Below are 18,069 nucleotides of genomic sequence, written 5' to 3'. Positions count from 1 at the left end.
GTAGATGTCACACACTTTGGTAGGATCATCCCCTTCTGCCAACAGAAGGATTCATGGCGGTGTTGGATCCAGTGCCCTTGGTTTGCTGGGGCGAAAGGATCCAGGTTGTTTGGGGTGACCGAGTTGGTACAGAGACAGAGAACATCAGGAGGTTGTTGTTAGAATACAATTTTCTGCCTACCGGGGGGGGTGGGCCCAACCCAATCTCCAGAGGGCAGAGAGCTGATCCCCGCCGGAGAAGCGGGCCCTGCCGCCATTTTAAGTGCGTGGGCCAATTAAGGCCCGCCCAGCGTGACACCCAGCGGGAAGCGCTATGTGCTGCCTGTGTGGGTGGGGGAGGGATTCCCCAAATGCGAGCGTGCACATCTCCCTGAGGCTAAGTGCTGCCTCAGGGAGATCGCTGACAGTTGTATAAACATGAAAAATAGAGAAGAAAAAAATCCTTAAGATGCCCCCCTCATGTGACAATGTCACACGAGATGGGACATGTTAATAAATGTCATTAAAACTTTATTCAACTTTATAAATCCCTACATGAAACCTCATCCCGCCGGTGGATGAGGTTTCATGTTTTTTCTATTCCGCGCCGGGGCCCCTGGCCTGCCCGCCAACCTTAAGGTTGGACGGGCAGGTCCTTTATTTGTTTTAATGATCCTGTCAATGGTCTCAATTGGCCATTGACAGGTCAGCGGGCCCGCAGCTGATTTTGCTGCAGGCCCGCCTTCCTGAAGATTTAAATGGGGCAGGATGACAACGGGGGTTCCCCCCCAAAGTCATCCCGCGTCATTTTGCGTGTCAGCAAGTGGGCCCCGCCCCCTGCTCGCCGACGGCAAAATTCAGCCCATGGTGTTTATTTACAAACTAACTCTACAACTATACTTGTGTGCTCACAACATAAAACTCTGTCTTCACTCATCAGTGACTAACTCAAGACTCTCCCAAATGGAGGTAGCCCACGCTACTCTGCTATTGGAAAATAAGATCATGTGACCTTACAATACAATACTTGTCTTAAAGGTATATTACACCTCAGATTACTACATCCCTCCCCCTTTACTGAAAAATACATTTTACAATTTTTCAATATATCAAGTTATTTACACAGTTCAATTATTCACAAAGTCAGTCTCTCTGGGGGTTTCCTTATGCGTGTAGGCCGTCTCAGCTCTACAGCTTCTGAAGTCTGATTTGGAGTCTCTCTTACTGAAGTTGTCTGAGCATCAGGTTCTATAGCAGGTATCTGTAAATTTGTTTCTTCGATTCTTTCAGGTACTGTCGGCCCTTGAAATACATTTGTACTTGGTTGAGACATTTCAAAAGGAAATGTTGATTCCGTCTCGAGCACAGGTGGAATCACTTCTGGATATTTGGCCTTTCCACTTCGTATTGATCCTCACGTCTTCTTAGTTTTCGATCTTCGACTTTCACATGGTAGGAAAGAGGTCCCGTTACAACACTTATTTCACCGAAAAACCATGCTGGCCCTTCTCTAAAATTTTTCACAAATACCTTTTCTCCTACATTAAATGTTATGTCCGGACTGTGATGATCATGTCCCAATTTCTGATTTTCCTGCCTTCTTTCTATCTCCCCCCCAAGTTTTGCATAATTGAACTCAGGCTTGATTGGAGACAGCGCTTCATCAACAGTTCAGCAGGTGTGATACCTGTTGTCCAATGAAGGGTAGTTCAATAGCGGAATAGAAATTGTGGTCATTTAGTTGCTACCAAATCTCCAGACAATTTCTTTATACTGGATATGAATGTCTGAACCGCTCTTTTGGTAAGTCCATTTTCACATGAACAATACCATTGAGGCTTGTAAATCGGTTAAATTCAGCACTGTAAATACTGTTCCATTATCTGATACTAGCACTTCAGGTAATCCATTCATAGCGAAGCTTTGTCGTAGCTTGTCTAATGTCGCTGAAGATGTTGGTGCCCTTACTTGGTATATATCCATTCATTTTGAATGCTTGTCAATGATAAGGAAAAACATTGTTCCCATAAAAGGTCCTACATAATCGATGTGTATTCGTACCCATGGTCTTCTCGGCCATTCCCAAGGGTGTAATGGGGCTGTTGCAGGTAATTTTTGTACTTGTTGACACTGCATACAACTTGTTACTAGGTTTTCTATTTCTCCAGCCATTCCCGGCCACCACATGTAGCTAGGTGCTATTGCCTTCATTTTTTAAAATTCTGGGATGTGCACTGTGTAGTTCAGATAACAATGGTTTTCGTCCTTTCGGAGGAACAATTACACAAGCTCCCCACAATAATATACCTTCTTGGCTGGTTATCTCGTATCTTCTCTGGAAATACGGTTTCATTTTTCAGATTCTTGTGTTTTTGACCAACTAGAAAGAACTTGATTTCTCACTTTGGATAAGATCTTCCACTCTTTAATTTGTTCAGCACATATTGGTGATGAGTCCAGGAAGTTCAATAACAAGATGTATTCCTGAGGAATTGGAACATCCTCATCTTTTACTTGCAAGGGTAAACGATTGAGTGCATTTGCATTTGCAATTTGACTTCCGGGTTTATGAATAAAAGTATACTCATATGCTGCCAAGATCAATGCCCATCTTTGTACTCTTGCCGAGGCCATGGGGGTATAGCCTTGTCTTCACTGAATAGTCCTAATAATGGCTTGTGGTCTGTTATGCTAGTAAAATGACGACCCTGCACATATTGATGAAACTTTTTAACACCAAAAATTATTGCCAGGCCTTCTTTTTCAATTTGTGAGTACTTTTTCTCTGCAGTACTAAGAATTCTCATCACTTAACCTATAGGTCGTTCTGATCCATCATCCATTTGATTGGAAAACACTGTTCCAACTCCATAAGCTAATGCATCACACGTTAATATCAACTCTTTCTTTGGATCAAAATGTACTGGAAGTGTAGATGACTGTAATAACTTTTTCACTTTTGTGAAAGCTTCTTCTTGCAGTGTTTGCCATGACCATCTCTTATTTTTCTTGAGCAAACAATATAATAGTGCCAGTTCTGTCTGTAAATTAGGCAAGAAGTGTTCATAGTAGTTAATCATCCCCAAAAATGATTTCAATTCGTATGTATTCTCTGGTTCTGGGGCTTCTTTAATTACTTTCACTTTTTCTTTGATTGGATGTAGGCCTTTGAATCGACGTGACCTAGATAAGTTACCTCTTTTGCCTGGAATATCCACTTTTCCTTTCTCAATCTCACTCCAACCTGCGAAAAATATTTCAGAACTTCCTCCAGGTTCATCAAAGGTTCATTTTCAGCGAGTCCAGTCACGAGAATGTGATCCAAATAAATTACAACATGGGGCAATCCCTGTAACAAACTTTCCATGGTTCTTTGAAATATGGCACAAGCAGAAGATAAATGGTAAATGGGTGTATTGATACAATCCCTTATGTGTATTTATGGTGACAAACTTTTGGGATGCCTGTTTAATTCCAAATTGCTGGTACGTGTGACTCAAATCTAACTTCGTGTAAGCCTTTCCTGCCTGCCAATTTAGATTATAAATCTTCAATTTTAGATATGGGGTGTCTTTTCAATTTTGTCACTTTGTTAACTGTTAATGTATAGTCCCCACATATTCTAATGCTTTCAGGTTTGAGAACAGGTACAATTGGATCTGCCCACTGAAAATTGTACTTGTTGAATCATTCCCAGTTTTTCTAATCTGTCTAGTTCTGTGTCTACCTTTCCCGTATTGCATAAGGTACTGGTCTTGCCTTCATGAATCTTGGTGTTGCCTCTGGATCTACATGAATTTTTGCTTGTAGTCCTTCAATTTTTCCAAGTTCCTCCTTGAAAACTGAGGCATATTTCTGTAGTAGCTGTGAAAGCCCATTAGTTTTTAGTTGGAAGATTTCATTCCATTCCAAGTTAATTTATTTTAGCCAGTTTCATCCGAGGAGACTAGGTCCCTCGCCTGCTACTACCATCAAGGGTAATCTCACTGTTTGACCTTCATAGTTTACTGTGACTTTACATATGCCCTTGACTTGTATGTTTTCTCCTGTGTAAGTCTTTAATTTTTCAACAGTTTCTTCTAAATTCAGCTTACGTTCTCCATAATTCAAGTATTGAAAGGTATGCTCTCCGATCACCGTAGTTGCTGCACCAGTATCCACCTCCATTCGGATAGGCTTCTCATTCACTTTCATGGTTACATAGAGAGACTCCGTGCTTCCTATCTTTAAATTATATAGCATGTAGATATCAGTATCTATTACTTCAGGCTTTTCAATGCTGTTTATCTCATTGGGTTTTTGCCTTTGTCTGACAGCCTGCCTGATTCTATCTTTATGATTTCTCATAGCGATGGCAGAAGAAACACTCGATCTTTTGAAATTGTGTTTCATTACAGGGCTGTCTACTTCCATCCCTTTTACTATGATGCCATGCTTTTGTTGCTGAGTTTTCCTTTTTAATCTGTCTGCTAGCGGTGGATGCTTCCCGTTTCGGAACAAAGCTCTGCACTTTTGTGCTCTTTTTGGTTAAAGCTCCCTACCCAGCATGGAGGATAGTGCCATTTTGCACTCCTCGAATGGCTTCTGAGTCTCGCGCTGCACCTACCATTGCATGAGCGATTTCTAACACCTTCGGAAAATCGAGATTTGTTTCAGCTAACAATGTCCTCTGAATAGCATTTTCATTTATACCACACACCAACTGATCTCTAAGCATATCATTCATAGATGTACTGAACTCGCAGTATTCGGTTCATTGCTTCAGACTCGCCACATAAGAAGCAACTGTCTAAACCTTTGCGCGGTCACCGATGGCTTGGGCTGGTAATGATTCTTTACGAGGTTCACGAAATCATTAAAACTTTTGGAGTCTGGGGCACTGGGTGCCAACAGATTCCGAATTAATCTGTATGTCTTACTCCCACACATGGACAGAAGGATCGCGCGCCTCTTCTCCTCCCCCGCAATGTCGCTCGCCTGGAAGAACATAAGTGAGACCAGTCATCTGAGGTTGGATCAAATAGCTCTACTCTTCCAAATTGCGGCATCTCTTAGGGAATTAATTTGATGCTCAGAAGGAAATTTTCTTTAATTTATAACTACTGTGTGAGGTACAGCCAGATTTCGGTTCATCTGGTTTCCTTCGTTTTTTGTGCTTTTTACCTCGTTTTTTTCGTGCTTTTACTCCCCTCGCCACTTTGTTGGATCCAGTGACCTTGGTTTGCTGGGGCTAAAGGATCTGGGTTGCATGCTTTGGTTGGGGTGACCGAGCTTGTACAGCGACAGAGAACATCAGGAGGTCATTGTTAGAATAAACACATGGTGTTTATTTACAGACTAACTCTACAACTATACTTGTGTGCTCACAACATAAAACTCTGTCTTCACTCATCAGTGACTAACTCAAGACTCTCCCACATAGAGGTAGCCCACGCTACTCTGCTATTGGACAATAAGATCATGTGACCTTACATTACAATACTTGTCTTAAAGGTCTTTTACATCTCAGATTATAACAGGCAGGCAGGGGTGGAAGATATGACGGGATGTAAAAAATTGGTTTCCCAACGTCAGGAAATGAGGTCGGGATCTTCCTCTCCCGATTTTCATGGTGGGTTGATGGTGGGTAGACTTTCTTGCTGAAGATCATCAGGAACGCATTTTGCATCTCGTATATGCTCATTAAAGCCCCAACAGACCAGAATCTTGTGCCCCATCCCGCCGCCCCCCCATCAAATCTTACGCCCCTCCAGCATGAATTTATGCCATTCAGTTATGCGACTTCACATACATGGCATGCACCCAGCAAGAGATTTTCAGGACTTACCAGCCAGCCGACACTACCTCCACCGCTGGAGAGAACCGCAAGAGATGATGTGCGCAGGAGACATGCAGAGGTGGTGCGGTGAGTGCAAGCTACGAAGGGTGCGTGAGTGGAAGACATGAAGTGGAATGTGGGTGGAGTGAGGGCGGAAGAAAGGCATGAAAGGAAAGGAGAGGGAAGAAAAGCATGAAGGGGAAGGGAGGAAGGAAGGCTTGAGGGGAAGGGGGAGAGTGAGCAGGGAAGGGGTGGTGGGTGACAGAGTGTTTCAGATGGGTCAGTCGAGCCAACTTTGGAATCCTGGGAGGAGAGCTGAGGGTACTAATGGTAGGAACCTAGAAGGAAAAAACAGTTTGGACCACTATTCTAAATTCCTAGTTTTTACTGGTGTTCCATTTTAAGGTTTACAAGACCAGTTCGGACCAGTATGCTAAATTCCCAGTTTTTACTGATTTTCCCTTCTGGGAAGGGGCGGTCACTGTGAGAGGTGGATGTGGGATACAGTAGAGTGGTAGGGTCAGGATCTGCGTATGGCGGGAGTAGTTTTCATCTGGAGGGTCTTTTTTGGCCGTCGCAGCCACAATGGGCTGACTGGCCCCTTTCTGTGCCATAACCTTTCTATGGTTCTATGGGTCATTGCGGGGGACAAGAGTGGTGGCATGGATTACAAGAGTGGACAGGATCAGGGTGGGCAAAGGCATGGTGACTGGTGTCGATTCAGCAGGATGGGAAGGCATGTCCAAGTTGACAGTGATAGGGTCCAGGGTGATGGAAGGAGGTTCAAGGGTTTCCAAGGAGAGAGTGGAAGTCACATTGTAGGGGTCAGTGGTGATGGGGGAGGACGTTGAGGGGTGATGTTGGTGGGTGACAGGACAGGGTAAAAGTTGGTGGAAACGGTCTCAAACATTACATGCACCATTCTGAGACACAGGCAACTCTCCAGAAGGGCAATGCCCTTGATGTCCAACTGCACAACATCGAGGTGGGAGGAGGGTCTTCTCAGGTAGGTGGAGCTAAAGGTCAGCACAACTGGACATCTAAAGGGAAACCTTAATAATCATGTGGAGACTGTATGAGAACATTGTGATTTTGAAATTCACACTGTCTGCTGAACCCCACACAGCAGCAGATCTGGCCCAGAGGGTTCTCATTACGAGATCGCAGCAAGGTGTAGAGTTGCCATTCATTCTGATCCATTTGTCATAGGCTCCATTCAGAGCTAGGGAAGAAGGGAGGGAGGGAGGTGGATGCCTCAAGGGACATGCAGGTGAATGGCAGCCAACTCACAACTGAAAAGTCTTCATCCTCCTGGAAGAATTGTCCTGCCTGACAAGGGCTCATGTGGTTTGTCTTTTTATTATGACAAGACAAAGGTCTCTCTATAAGAGTCTCAAGGGCGGTGGAGGCAAGCAGAATAGTGTGAGTGAGAGGATTTTCACACATTGCTCTCAGCACCCTTGTCAGAGAGGAATGTCTCCATGCACAGGCATGTATTAGTGGGAGGAAGACCCATCCTTGGTCCCCAATGATGTCCTTCACCTGCACGAGGTGGAGTGCGCACGACCATTACAACTAACAACAAGAATGAATCCAGGAGACTTCCAATCAGTGCAAGCTAACCTATATTTATAAATGCCAGAGCTGTATATAATAAAGATACACCCAAGCAACCAGTGCTCATTCAAAACTTCTTAATTTTTCTAACTCTACCACATCGCCTGCGTATGTTCCCAACATCTGCAGCAGAGGTGGAGGCAGTCTGCTGACCACTATGCCCTCTTGTCCTATGTTGACTCTGGCGGGTGTCCTCTGGAGGCCCGAGGCCTAGAGGGCCCCGGCTTTGTTTGGGTCTCCTGCTCAAGGGCAAGTGCACCCTCCATGGCCTGAGCAGCTGGAGCTGATGGGGTCACAGGCAGAGAGGATTGGAAATGGTTGGACACCTTAACATGTCCTGGATGGATGCCCCCGGGGTATCTTCCTGACGCTTCTCCTCCCTTTGGGTGTCCAAAGGCTCCTCCCTGACCCACTCAAGAGAAGAGGCACCTGGAGGGAGGTCAAGGTGCCCCGCCCCCCCCCCTTTCACCTAGCCACTGCTCTAATGCACTCAGAGCTAGAACAATATAATGCAGGTCTGAGCCCACACCCGGCAGAACCTGCTGGACCTGGGTCTCCATGGCGTCTGCCACCCGTCCCATGGAGGCTTCCATGCGCTCACATGCCAGAGCCACGACATCAGAGAGCACGTGGACACACTCCTCTATCTTTCATTCCACTCCGTTGAGGACTTCTGATAGATCTGACTGAATTTCCCGTGCATCTCTTTGATTCTCCAGCATCTTTTCTAGGGCCGCTTCCAGAAGCTCGTCATCTGACACTGACTTAGCAGGGGGGGCCTCTTCTCTAGCAGTCCTCTAAGTGCCAGAGACCTTGGCTGTGAAATGACCACCAGAATGTGACCACGAGCCTAAACTAGATATGTGACCCACCGAGGTATGTGTCTCTGGGCTGGTGGAGAGCGCAGGTGAACACTGTGATGGCTCTACAGGTGTGAAGTCTTTGTCATCTTCCTTTGAGATCTCCAGGGGGCTGGATGGAGGCTGGGCTCCCCCTCTTCCTACTGGCATCTAGAATGGAGAAAAGAGAGAATGACTGACTCTCTAGGCTGGCTGAAACATTGTATGCCTCAATCACATTGATTTTCCGAAGTTCTCGGAATAATGCGTGCTTCCTCACTAGATTCTTGAGAGAGGCCAACCTCGCCCTCAGCATAGGCACGGTCTCTATTCTCCCCTGCCAGCTCAGCAGCCTGCTGCTCAAATTGAGTGAGGGCTGTGAGCTCAGGCATCCCACCTCCTCTCTCTCCCTCGTGTTATGGGCTATCTTCTCCTGCACAGAGACATATGGATGGATTGTGAGTATGTTTGATGAAAGAGCAGATCATAGGCTGTTAATTCTGTGGCTAATAACTGACCTCCTGCCTCCCCAAAGGTACACCAACATGTTCAAGGCACAAGTCAGGAGCACGATGGAATACTCTCCACTTGCCTGGATGAGTGCAGCTATGTAAACATTCAAGAAGCTCGTCACCGTACAGGACCAAGCATCCCGCTTGATTGACACCCTGTCCACCACCCTCAATATTCACTCCCTCCACCACTGATGCACACTGGTACAAGATGCACTGTAGCAAATCACCCAGGCTCCTTCAACAGCAGCTTCCAAACCTGTGACCTATACCAGCTACAAGGACAAGGGCAGCAGATGCATGGGAACAGCACCACCTGCAAGTTGCCCTCTACTCCACACCCCATGCCTGTGTCTTCACTGTGGCTGCGTTAAAATCCTGCCGTTGCCTCCCTGTCAGCACCCCACATGGACTGCAACGGTTCAATAAGGCAGCATCCCATCACTTTCTGAAGGGCATTTAGAGATGCGCAACAAAAGTGCTGGCCTTGCCAGTGACACCCACGTCCCATGAAAGAATCACAAAATGAGTGGTGATGTGAGTTTGCAGCAAGTAGAAGGTTCACTGAGACGAGCAATGCAGAAAAGATCGTTCATCCATTTCCTGCACTGCTGGGCTGTCCTCTTTTGGACTCCGCCAGCGCTGACCACCTTGGCAACCTCCTCCCAGGCTGCCATAGTCAGATGGCTGGGCTTCCTGCTGCCATCCCTTTGAAAAAAGACGTCCTGCCATGCTTGGCCTGGATTAGATTCTCCAGGGAGGCATCGCTGAAGTGTGGAGATGGAACTTGCTGCCTTCTCATTGACATTTTGTCTCCTAAAGTCCTGACATGATGAATGAATGGCTGTCCGGGTGCCTTTTTAAATATGATGGCGGCGTGTGTGACTTCCTGCCCACCCTGCCATGAGACTAGACATGAACCTTGAGGCTACATAATTAATGACGAGAACAATACATGATTTGGCATGCCCGCCAGCCCTGCTCTACAGCAGAAGTCACTCCAACTTCCAGCCCCCGCCACAGGGCCTGGTCCTGGAGCAGAATGTTCTGGTCATTCTTCCTCACGGAGGTTCAGGTAGGAGGAATGCTCCCTGATCACCATAGGCGGATATGGTTTCCTGCCGTGACCCCTTCTTCGACTCTCTCCTCCCTCTTCCAGTAGCATGTCCTACTCTATATGTCCTCTGTTTATTTCCCAAGACATGCTGTATTCCTAGGGGAATGCCTACTGGTACATCCATGTATTCGATCAACTGGTTTGTGCAGAAACCCTGAAGTCAGTAAAAACTGCATCATTTGCAACACCACTCCTGCTAGACATTTGCAACTTTGAACAACTACAGAAACCACCAAGCACTCATAGAATCAATGCAACAGCTAGAAGAAAGCCACCAACAACTAACCTATAAATAGCTGCTGACCCCTTTAAATAGTATTGGTGGGGTTAGGGGAGGTGGTTGAGAGGACTCTTCCTGCTGCTGAACACTGAAGGCATTACTTAGTTCCAAACTGAAACCACTGACAACATGCTAATTGACATCATGATCTGCATCTCTATATTTCTGGCAGTCATTCACTGCATGCAAGCTAATGGGCCTGCCCATATGCAATCCAGCAAGTGTCATCTCAAAAATATGCATGCACACAGCAGATGGCATTTCAGCCCCCAAAGGGCACTCATAGTGCCCAAACAACTATACTACCAATCCCAAATTTGCACCCTAAGTGTTTGTGATTGGGAAGTTATGATGAACTGATGTTGAAACTGTTTGTTTTTAACACAACCTTTTGTGTATTGCTGAAAAAAGACATTTTGTCAAAGTTTTTCATCTTACACTCATCAGGACAACCACAAGAATACCAATGTCAGGGGAAGCAACAACTTTATACTGTATGAGAATAAAATGCTGATTGGTTGACAAGCGAATTCTGATTGGTAGAGGCGTTGCCATGGAGAATGCACCAGTTAATGGTGACTGACAGTTAACTAACTGTCAAGCATTGTTTGAAATTTAAAATAGGCAGCTTGACTCTGATTGGTAAAGGCATTCCCCGAGGAATGAACCAGCGAATGGCTATCACTTTTTTGCTTAGCTGAAACAGGCGCAATGTGTGTACATGTTCTTTCTGTCTGCAAAGAAGAGGGCCCCGTGTATTAATATATGTAGCTTCCAGTACATGCAAATGCGCCACACTGCAGTCATTTTAGCCAACTGTTTAAATTGTAATCTTATGACTCACCTTTGGCATTTACCTTTTGCTTTTGGCTATATTAATGTATTATGTACATAGAAAACAAATAATGTCACAGGGCATAAGAAAAATTATTTCCAGCAGAAGGGAACTGCTAATTATCATGGTTAGAACAATGACTAAAAACAACTATAATTGAAAAACTTTTATATTAGGAGACCTTTTACAGGTGGTTTATTAATTTTTATTTTAAACCTAAAAGGCAAATGGATGACTGCAATCAGCTAATTTTGCATGAGTGAATCCTCAACATTTTGTTATAAACTGTGTTTATATACATTCTTTCCTTCAGGGACTTTATTGTGACATTCGTCAACTTATTCAATTCATCAAAGAGGCTCATGGGAATGTTTTTAGAAGGGTGGCACTAAGCGCTCTCCTAGATAGCGCAGACAAGGTAACACCTGGTAAGAAACCTGAAGACACTGAAGAAAAGAAAGTGTCAGTCGGCAAAAGGTATGCAGCTGTTATGGCTTCAATGTAATTGATTTTTTTATTGTGACTATATTTTTTGTGACTAATAGTGCAGTTATAATTTGAAGAAGCATAAAAATACTTCACAGTTCTTGTTTCTATGAGAGAGAGAGAAGGGTGAGAGGTTCTGTGCATCATGATTATCACAATGATGCCAGCATTATTCCAATGGTCTAGAAACACGATTGCACAGCACCTATTTTACAGGTGGAATAGGTGGAACATGGGTGCTGTGGGAATGCATATGACATGAAGTGTGTGCACATTCATTCTGTGCAGAATATGATCTCCATGCCATCTAGGCTAGAGTTCCCTCTGGACACCTAGGGCACATGCCTGAAAGTGGCATTATGTAACATAGATATGAAATATGCTGAAAATGTGTGTAATACTAGTGCTGCACCTATGGCTTATGCCATTATACTAGAATAGATTTTTCAGGAAATTGTGGCATGGGCGGCCTATATCATTACTTAGATCAGTTCATAATCTCCAGGGACTTTTGTGTCACTCTGCTCCGTTAAAACCAACGGTGACTGTGAATTGTTGGATTTAAGCCACTGCCACTTGGACTGAAAACTAATGGCACTGGAGACCTGGTAGCAATGTGATTTATTTATTTTAAATGGTTGCTTTTGACGCTTCATTATCCATGCGGTAGAAATAAGATAAATTGGAAGAGAATCCTCAAACTTATTCTCAAAAATCAAATCACAGTTAACACTACTGCCTGCAGGAGTATAGAGATCAACTTAGCCGCCTATAAATCATTGATAAAAGCACTCTTATTGAGTTACATCATTTGGCATTGTAATGATTCCCATCATAATGAGCATTAGTGTAGTGGAGTATTCCCCATTACTGCTTTGATTTTGTGCCTGATTATTACGATCATAATAAAGAAATTGTACAGTTAGATCATCCACTATGCATACACCAATTTTTAATTATTCCCTTATTGATATCCTCAAGCCAATTCACAGAAACATGGAATTGAATTGATTCACAGTGTACAGTTGCATTCCTGACTTTGCAGTGCTGTATCTATATGCAACTAAACAGAAAATCTGGTTCTCAAATGGAATAACATATAGTGTCTCCCTCAGGAAGCTAATTGTAGCGTCAATAATATATAACAGAATAATGAATGGCAGGACAGAGTGTTTATATATTTCCTTAACTATCTCTGTCTTATTTGTTAACTGAATAGTGAAATCTACATGTAACACTTAAATACCTATTGAAAGATAGATCAATTTATTTAGAATTTCATTGGGATATGTCTGCATTTGCATGTCCTGTTACACATGGGCCCAGATTTTCACCACAATGGAGAGGATCTTCCTATTTTCACAAGGGTGAGACTGGAGTTGGGCCGGGGTTCGCACATATGGCCATTTAAATCACCAGCTGCCTCCACTCAAGTGGTATTTTGGGAGGCCAGGAGTGTGAAACCCAGCATGTGCAGATTAGACCAGGTAAGAGCAGGTCATTTAGATAGCCAGGGTACCCCTTTGAAGAGAGGTAAGGTCCCACTTTGGATATGGTCCTGGGACATATTTGGGAGAGGATAAGGCACCCTTTGGGAGAGGATAAGGCAACCTTTGGGAGAGGTAGGGCACCCTTTGGGAATGTTAAAAGTAAACCTGATCGTGTGTAAATAAGTGCATAAACACATTGAAACAGTCAAAGCTGTCAAAGGACTGTCAAGCTGTCAAAGAACTATCAAAGCTGTCAGAGAACTATGAGTTGGTATGCATGGGTAAGGGCAAAGGGTGAGTGAGTAGGTTGGCATGAGCTGGCACTAAGTTGGCATAGGGACTGTAAAGGGCCATGAGGAGATGGGGGGCAAAGGGGGTATGAGGAGACATGGGTGTGGGTGGATGGGCATGGGTTGGCATGGGGTATAAGTGACCATGGGGGGTGGGCTGATGTGCATGGGTTGGCATTGGGGTTATGAGGAGTCATAGGAGTGGGTTTGAGGAGCATGGGTTGGCAGAGGGTGTACAAGGGGCCATGGGGAGATGGGTGGGGGACATGAGTTAGCATAGGTTACTATTACTGCGGCATGTGGAGTGTGTGGGAAGGTGAGGGATGAGTTGTGGAGGACTATTTTTTGTTTTGTACTTTTTTAATTGAAGTCAACAAAGTGCCAGAGCACAGAGGCAGGCCTTCCACCCAGCCTGCCTCTGCACACAGCACCCAGCTGTTCCGGGGGCAGTGGGCCCAACTGTTTCTCCCCCCACCCCACCCCCAACACCCCAAACTGGAACGAAAATCAGAACTGCGGGCGACCATTTTTAAAGGTCAGTTTGCAGAGCCTGGAATTCTTCCGTCTCTAGCACCGGCCCGGGAGCAAAAATCAGGGTTATGGCTTCTAACAGGGATTTTACCTTAAAAAATGAAATGAACCTTAAAAACCTTTGTGGTAATTTAGGTAAATAAACTTGAGAGGAGATAACTAATAATCTGTCACCAGTAAGCACCTTCATAAGGTATATTATGATCAGGACTTAAAGATACTGAGTACATTGGCTACACTGTTTCTGTTTCACAATTATGTTCACTACAGCTTGTTCTAGTCAATTCATCAGCAATTTCTGATTTGAGGATCAGGAAACACAAATGGTCTAACTTATGGTGTTCATTGCCAACAATGCCATTGGAACAAATTCTGGGCCATAGGCACAGGAATAGACCATTCAACCCCTCAAGATTGTTTTGCCATTCATCCAGCTAATCGTTGGTCTGTAGCTTGTGGACTCTGCTAGTGGATTCGTCACATCTCCCACCCCCCTCCAACCAGGATGTCTGTTGATTATGAGTAAGGGCCTTGCCACCCTTGATCTTATTGTGGATGACAGCATTAACACCCTTGGCAGGAACCTGGCTGAGGGGTAATGACACCTTCCCTAAATAAAGCTTTCCTTCCAGGCTACACTTTTTTGCATTTGCTCCACCTAATCTGCAGCAGTTGCAGTTTAGTCCTTATAACCAATAACACTTTAGTCCATCCCTTACTTATCTCACACCCTCTTTGAGCATATCACCTTATTCCACTCGTCTCTTCACTTATTTAAGGAAGTACCAAATCAAGTTTCTCACCAAGATATCTTTACTGCTTTCCCCCTGCAGCCTCCACGCTAAGCAACTTCCTGTCCTCGGAGTTTTTTCACCTGACAAAGTTCACTGTCCCCTGATCCTCAATAAGAATCTCCCTCCACATTAGCTTCCCTACCCTTATTCAGAGCTATCCGTTTGGCCTTTCCACTTCACATACCCTTCTACTCCTATCATGTCAATCAGAGATAAGGCCATTTTGATCACTTCCTTATATGTCTCTCCATCCACATCCCCTTCCTCCCTCACACCTGCACTTCCCATTGCACCCACCCCTGGAAAACCCTGTTCCCACCAAGTCATTACAGCATGTTTAAAATCTTAGCTGTTTATCCTTTGGACCCCCATTCACCATGACATTTTTGCAGCTACCGATCTGCTCAGCCACATCCTCACCTCCACTGTTGATTCCTTTGTTTCCATAAAAATCATTACTCTCCCTTACACTGGTCATTTCCCCTGATACAGCCTTCATGTCAACTCCCTTAAGTCCAAGGGAGGCAGACTTGAACAGATACGGTGGACAACCACCAGATCTGGCTGGATAACTACTGGCTTCTGCTTTTCTCTCCCAAAACTGCTCAACTTTCCAGGATCATCCTGAAATGCAAGATAGTTCTACATTTTCTTCTCCACCATAAACCATCTTTCAAAATCCCTCTCCCATACCTCTTCCACTATCGCCTTCAACAAAAGTGCAAGGTGCTCATGGACTTCTTTAACAGTAAGATGGAGACCAATTGTTCATCTGCCTCTGCCACTTCCCTCCCTTCCTCTAGCCCATGAGGCCAACTTTCCCCTGCCCTAGCTCTGAATGCACATATTCCTCTAGTTTCTCTTTTATCTCCTTTCATGTCCTCTCCAAGTTTAGCTTGTCCAATGAGACCCACCTTCGATTTCTTCTACCCTATTCCCACAAAATTTTTGACCACACAAATTCTCTTCTTGTCCCACATGTTAGCTGATATTATTAACAGCTCCATCTCCTCAGATACTCCTTCAAACCTGCTGTAATCACCAATCTCCTCAAAAAAACGGCCTTGACCTCCCTGCTCTCGTAAACTACCACCCCAATCTCCAACTTTCCTATTCTCGCCAAAGCCATTGAACATGCTCAGGTTAGCTGCAACTCCATGTTCAAATCACTCCAATTGGGTTTCTACCCATGCTACAGTACTGAAAAAAACCCTTATTAAAGTTACAGATGAAATCCTATATAACTGTGACAAAAGTAAATTATTCCTACTCTTCCTTTTTGACCTGTCTGCAGCCTTTAACATGGTTCATTACACTATCATCCTCCAATGCTTCTCCTCCTTTGTCCAACTAGACTAGATTAGCTTCTTTTGGTTCCCTTTTTATCTATCCATTTGTACCCAGAGAATCACCTGCAATGACTTCTCTTTCCACTCACACACTATTATTTCAGGAGTACCCCAATGATCTATCCTTGGGCTTCTCCTATTTCTCATACCCATACAACCTCTTGAATACATCATCCATAAATGCAATATCATATTCCATGTGTACACTGACTACACATAGTTCTGCCTCACCACCGCCTCTCTTGACCCTTTCATTGTCTCTGATTTGTCCAGAATCCTGCACTGGATCAGCAGAAATTTCCTCCAGTTAAATATTGGGAGGACCAAAGCTATTGTCTTCAAACTCCACCGCCCTCTTTAATCCTTAGCTACTAACTCCATTCCTCTCTCTGGGAACTGTCTGTGGCTGAACCAAACTATTTGCAACCTTGGCATTATATTTGGCCCTGGAATGGGCTTCTGACCACATATCTGCTCCTTCACCAAGATCATCTACTTTCACCTCCATGATGTTGCCTGACCTTGGCTCTGCCTCAGCACAACTGCTGAAGCCCTCACCCATGCCCTTTTTACCTCTAGACTTCAATATTTCAATGCAGTCCTGGCCCCCATCTTCCACCATAACATGAACTTGAGCTCATCTGAAACTCTGCTGCTTATATCCTAACTCACCCCAAGCCCCATTCACTTATCACTCGTGCTTGCTAATCTACATTGTCTTCCAGGTTCAGCGACACCTCAATTTAAAATTCTTAAACATGTTTTCCATCCCTCAGTGGCCTCGTCCCTCTCTATCTCTGTAGCATCCTCCAGCTCTGTAAGTCTTGAGACCTCTGTGCTGTTCTACTTCTCGCCTCTTGTCTGCCTAAGGCCCAAACTCTAGAATTCCCTCCCTAAACATCTCTACCTCTCTATATCTCTTTCCTCATTTATGACTCAGGGTGGAAATTTCCTATCCATGCTCTAAGTGCAGTGGCGGGCATGAAAATTGGTGTTTTTCCCACCAGCCGCAATGGTGGGTTTTAATGCTGTACTGCCCACCTCGTTAATTATGCACGCACAAGAAAAACGTCGAATCATGGGCGGACAGCCCCTGATTCACCCGCCTGGCCATGTGCTCAACATTACCTCACTCCGGGCACCATTTTTAAAGAGCAGCTGTGCACAGCTGTTTCACTGCATGCGGTGCAGGACTGCTGCACTGAGGATATGGCCCCGAAAAGCAAGAAAACAGCAGCCGCCAGGTTTAGTGATGCGTCCCTGGGTCACCTACTGGACACCGTGGAGGCCTGCTGTGATGTCCTTTCCCCCTGTTCTGGCCCGAGGAAGTCCACCAACATCACCAATCCTGCTGACAGGTGGTGGCAGAGGTAGTCAGTGTCAACGCTGCACAGGAGAGGTCAGCCATCCAGTGCAGAAAGAGGATGAATGATCTCATCCATTTCGCCAGGGTAAATCAACCAGGTCATCACTCTCAACCTGTAGGAAGGTTGATCATTAAGTTCGCAGATGAGATGAAAATTAGTGGGGTGGTAAAAAGTGAAGAGGATAGCCTTAGATTACAGGAGGATATAGACGGGCTGGGTCAGATGGGCTGATCAGTGGCAAATGAAATTTAATCCAGATAAGTGTGATGTGATGCACTTGGGCAGGACAAACAAGGCACAGGAATACACGATGGATGGTAGGACCCTGGGAAGCACTGAGGATCAGAGGGACCTTGGTGTGCATGTCCACCGATCCCTTAAGGTAACAAGACAGGGAGATAAGGTGGTTAAGAAGGCATATGGAATACTTGCCTTTATTAGCCGAGGCATAGAAAAAAGAGCAGGGAGGTTATGCTGGAACTGTATAAAATGTTGGTTAGGCCACAGCTAGAGTATTGCGTGCAGTTCTGGAATCCACATTATAGGAAGGATGTGATTGCACTGGAGAGAGTGCAAAGGAGATTTATCAGGATGTTGCCTGGGCTGGAGAGTTTTAGTTATGAGGAGAGTTTGGATAGACTGGGGTTATTTTCCCTGGAGCAGAGGAGATTGACGGGGGACATGATTGAGATGTATAAAATTATGAGGGGCATAGATAGGGTAGACAGGAAGGAACTTTTCCCCTTGGTGGAGGGATCAATAACC

The 18,069-nt window shown here is 44.9% G+C and overlaps 1 protein-coding gene across 1 annotated transcript in view; it reads left to right on the top strand.

Annotated features, from left to right (window-relative positions):
• unc80 (unc-80 homolog (C. elegans)) overlaps window positions 1-18,069 on the top strand; it is a 535,199-nt gene that overhangs the window by 155,736 nt on the left and 361,394 nt on the right. The window contains exon 17 of the mRNA XM_078551715.1: window positions 11,311-11,474. Coding sequence (XP_078407841.1) covers window positions 11,311-11,474 — 164 coding nt within the window. The remainder of the gene's footprint in view (window positions 1-11,310; window positions 11,475-18,069) is intronic.

This window comes from Cetorhinus maximus, chromosome 11 (genome assembly GCF_964194155.1).
Source record: "Cetorhinus maximus chromosome 11, sCetMax3.hap1.1, whole genome shotgun sequence".
In the NCBI taxonomy this organism is placed as follows: Eukaryota; Metazoa; Chordata; class Chondrichthyes; order Lamniformes; family Cetorhinidae; genus Cetorhinus; species Cetorhinus maximus.
Note: the sequence above shows the minus strand (reverse complement) of the source record. Positions and strands in the feature narration are given on the sequence as shown.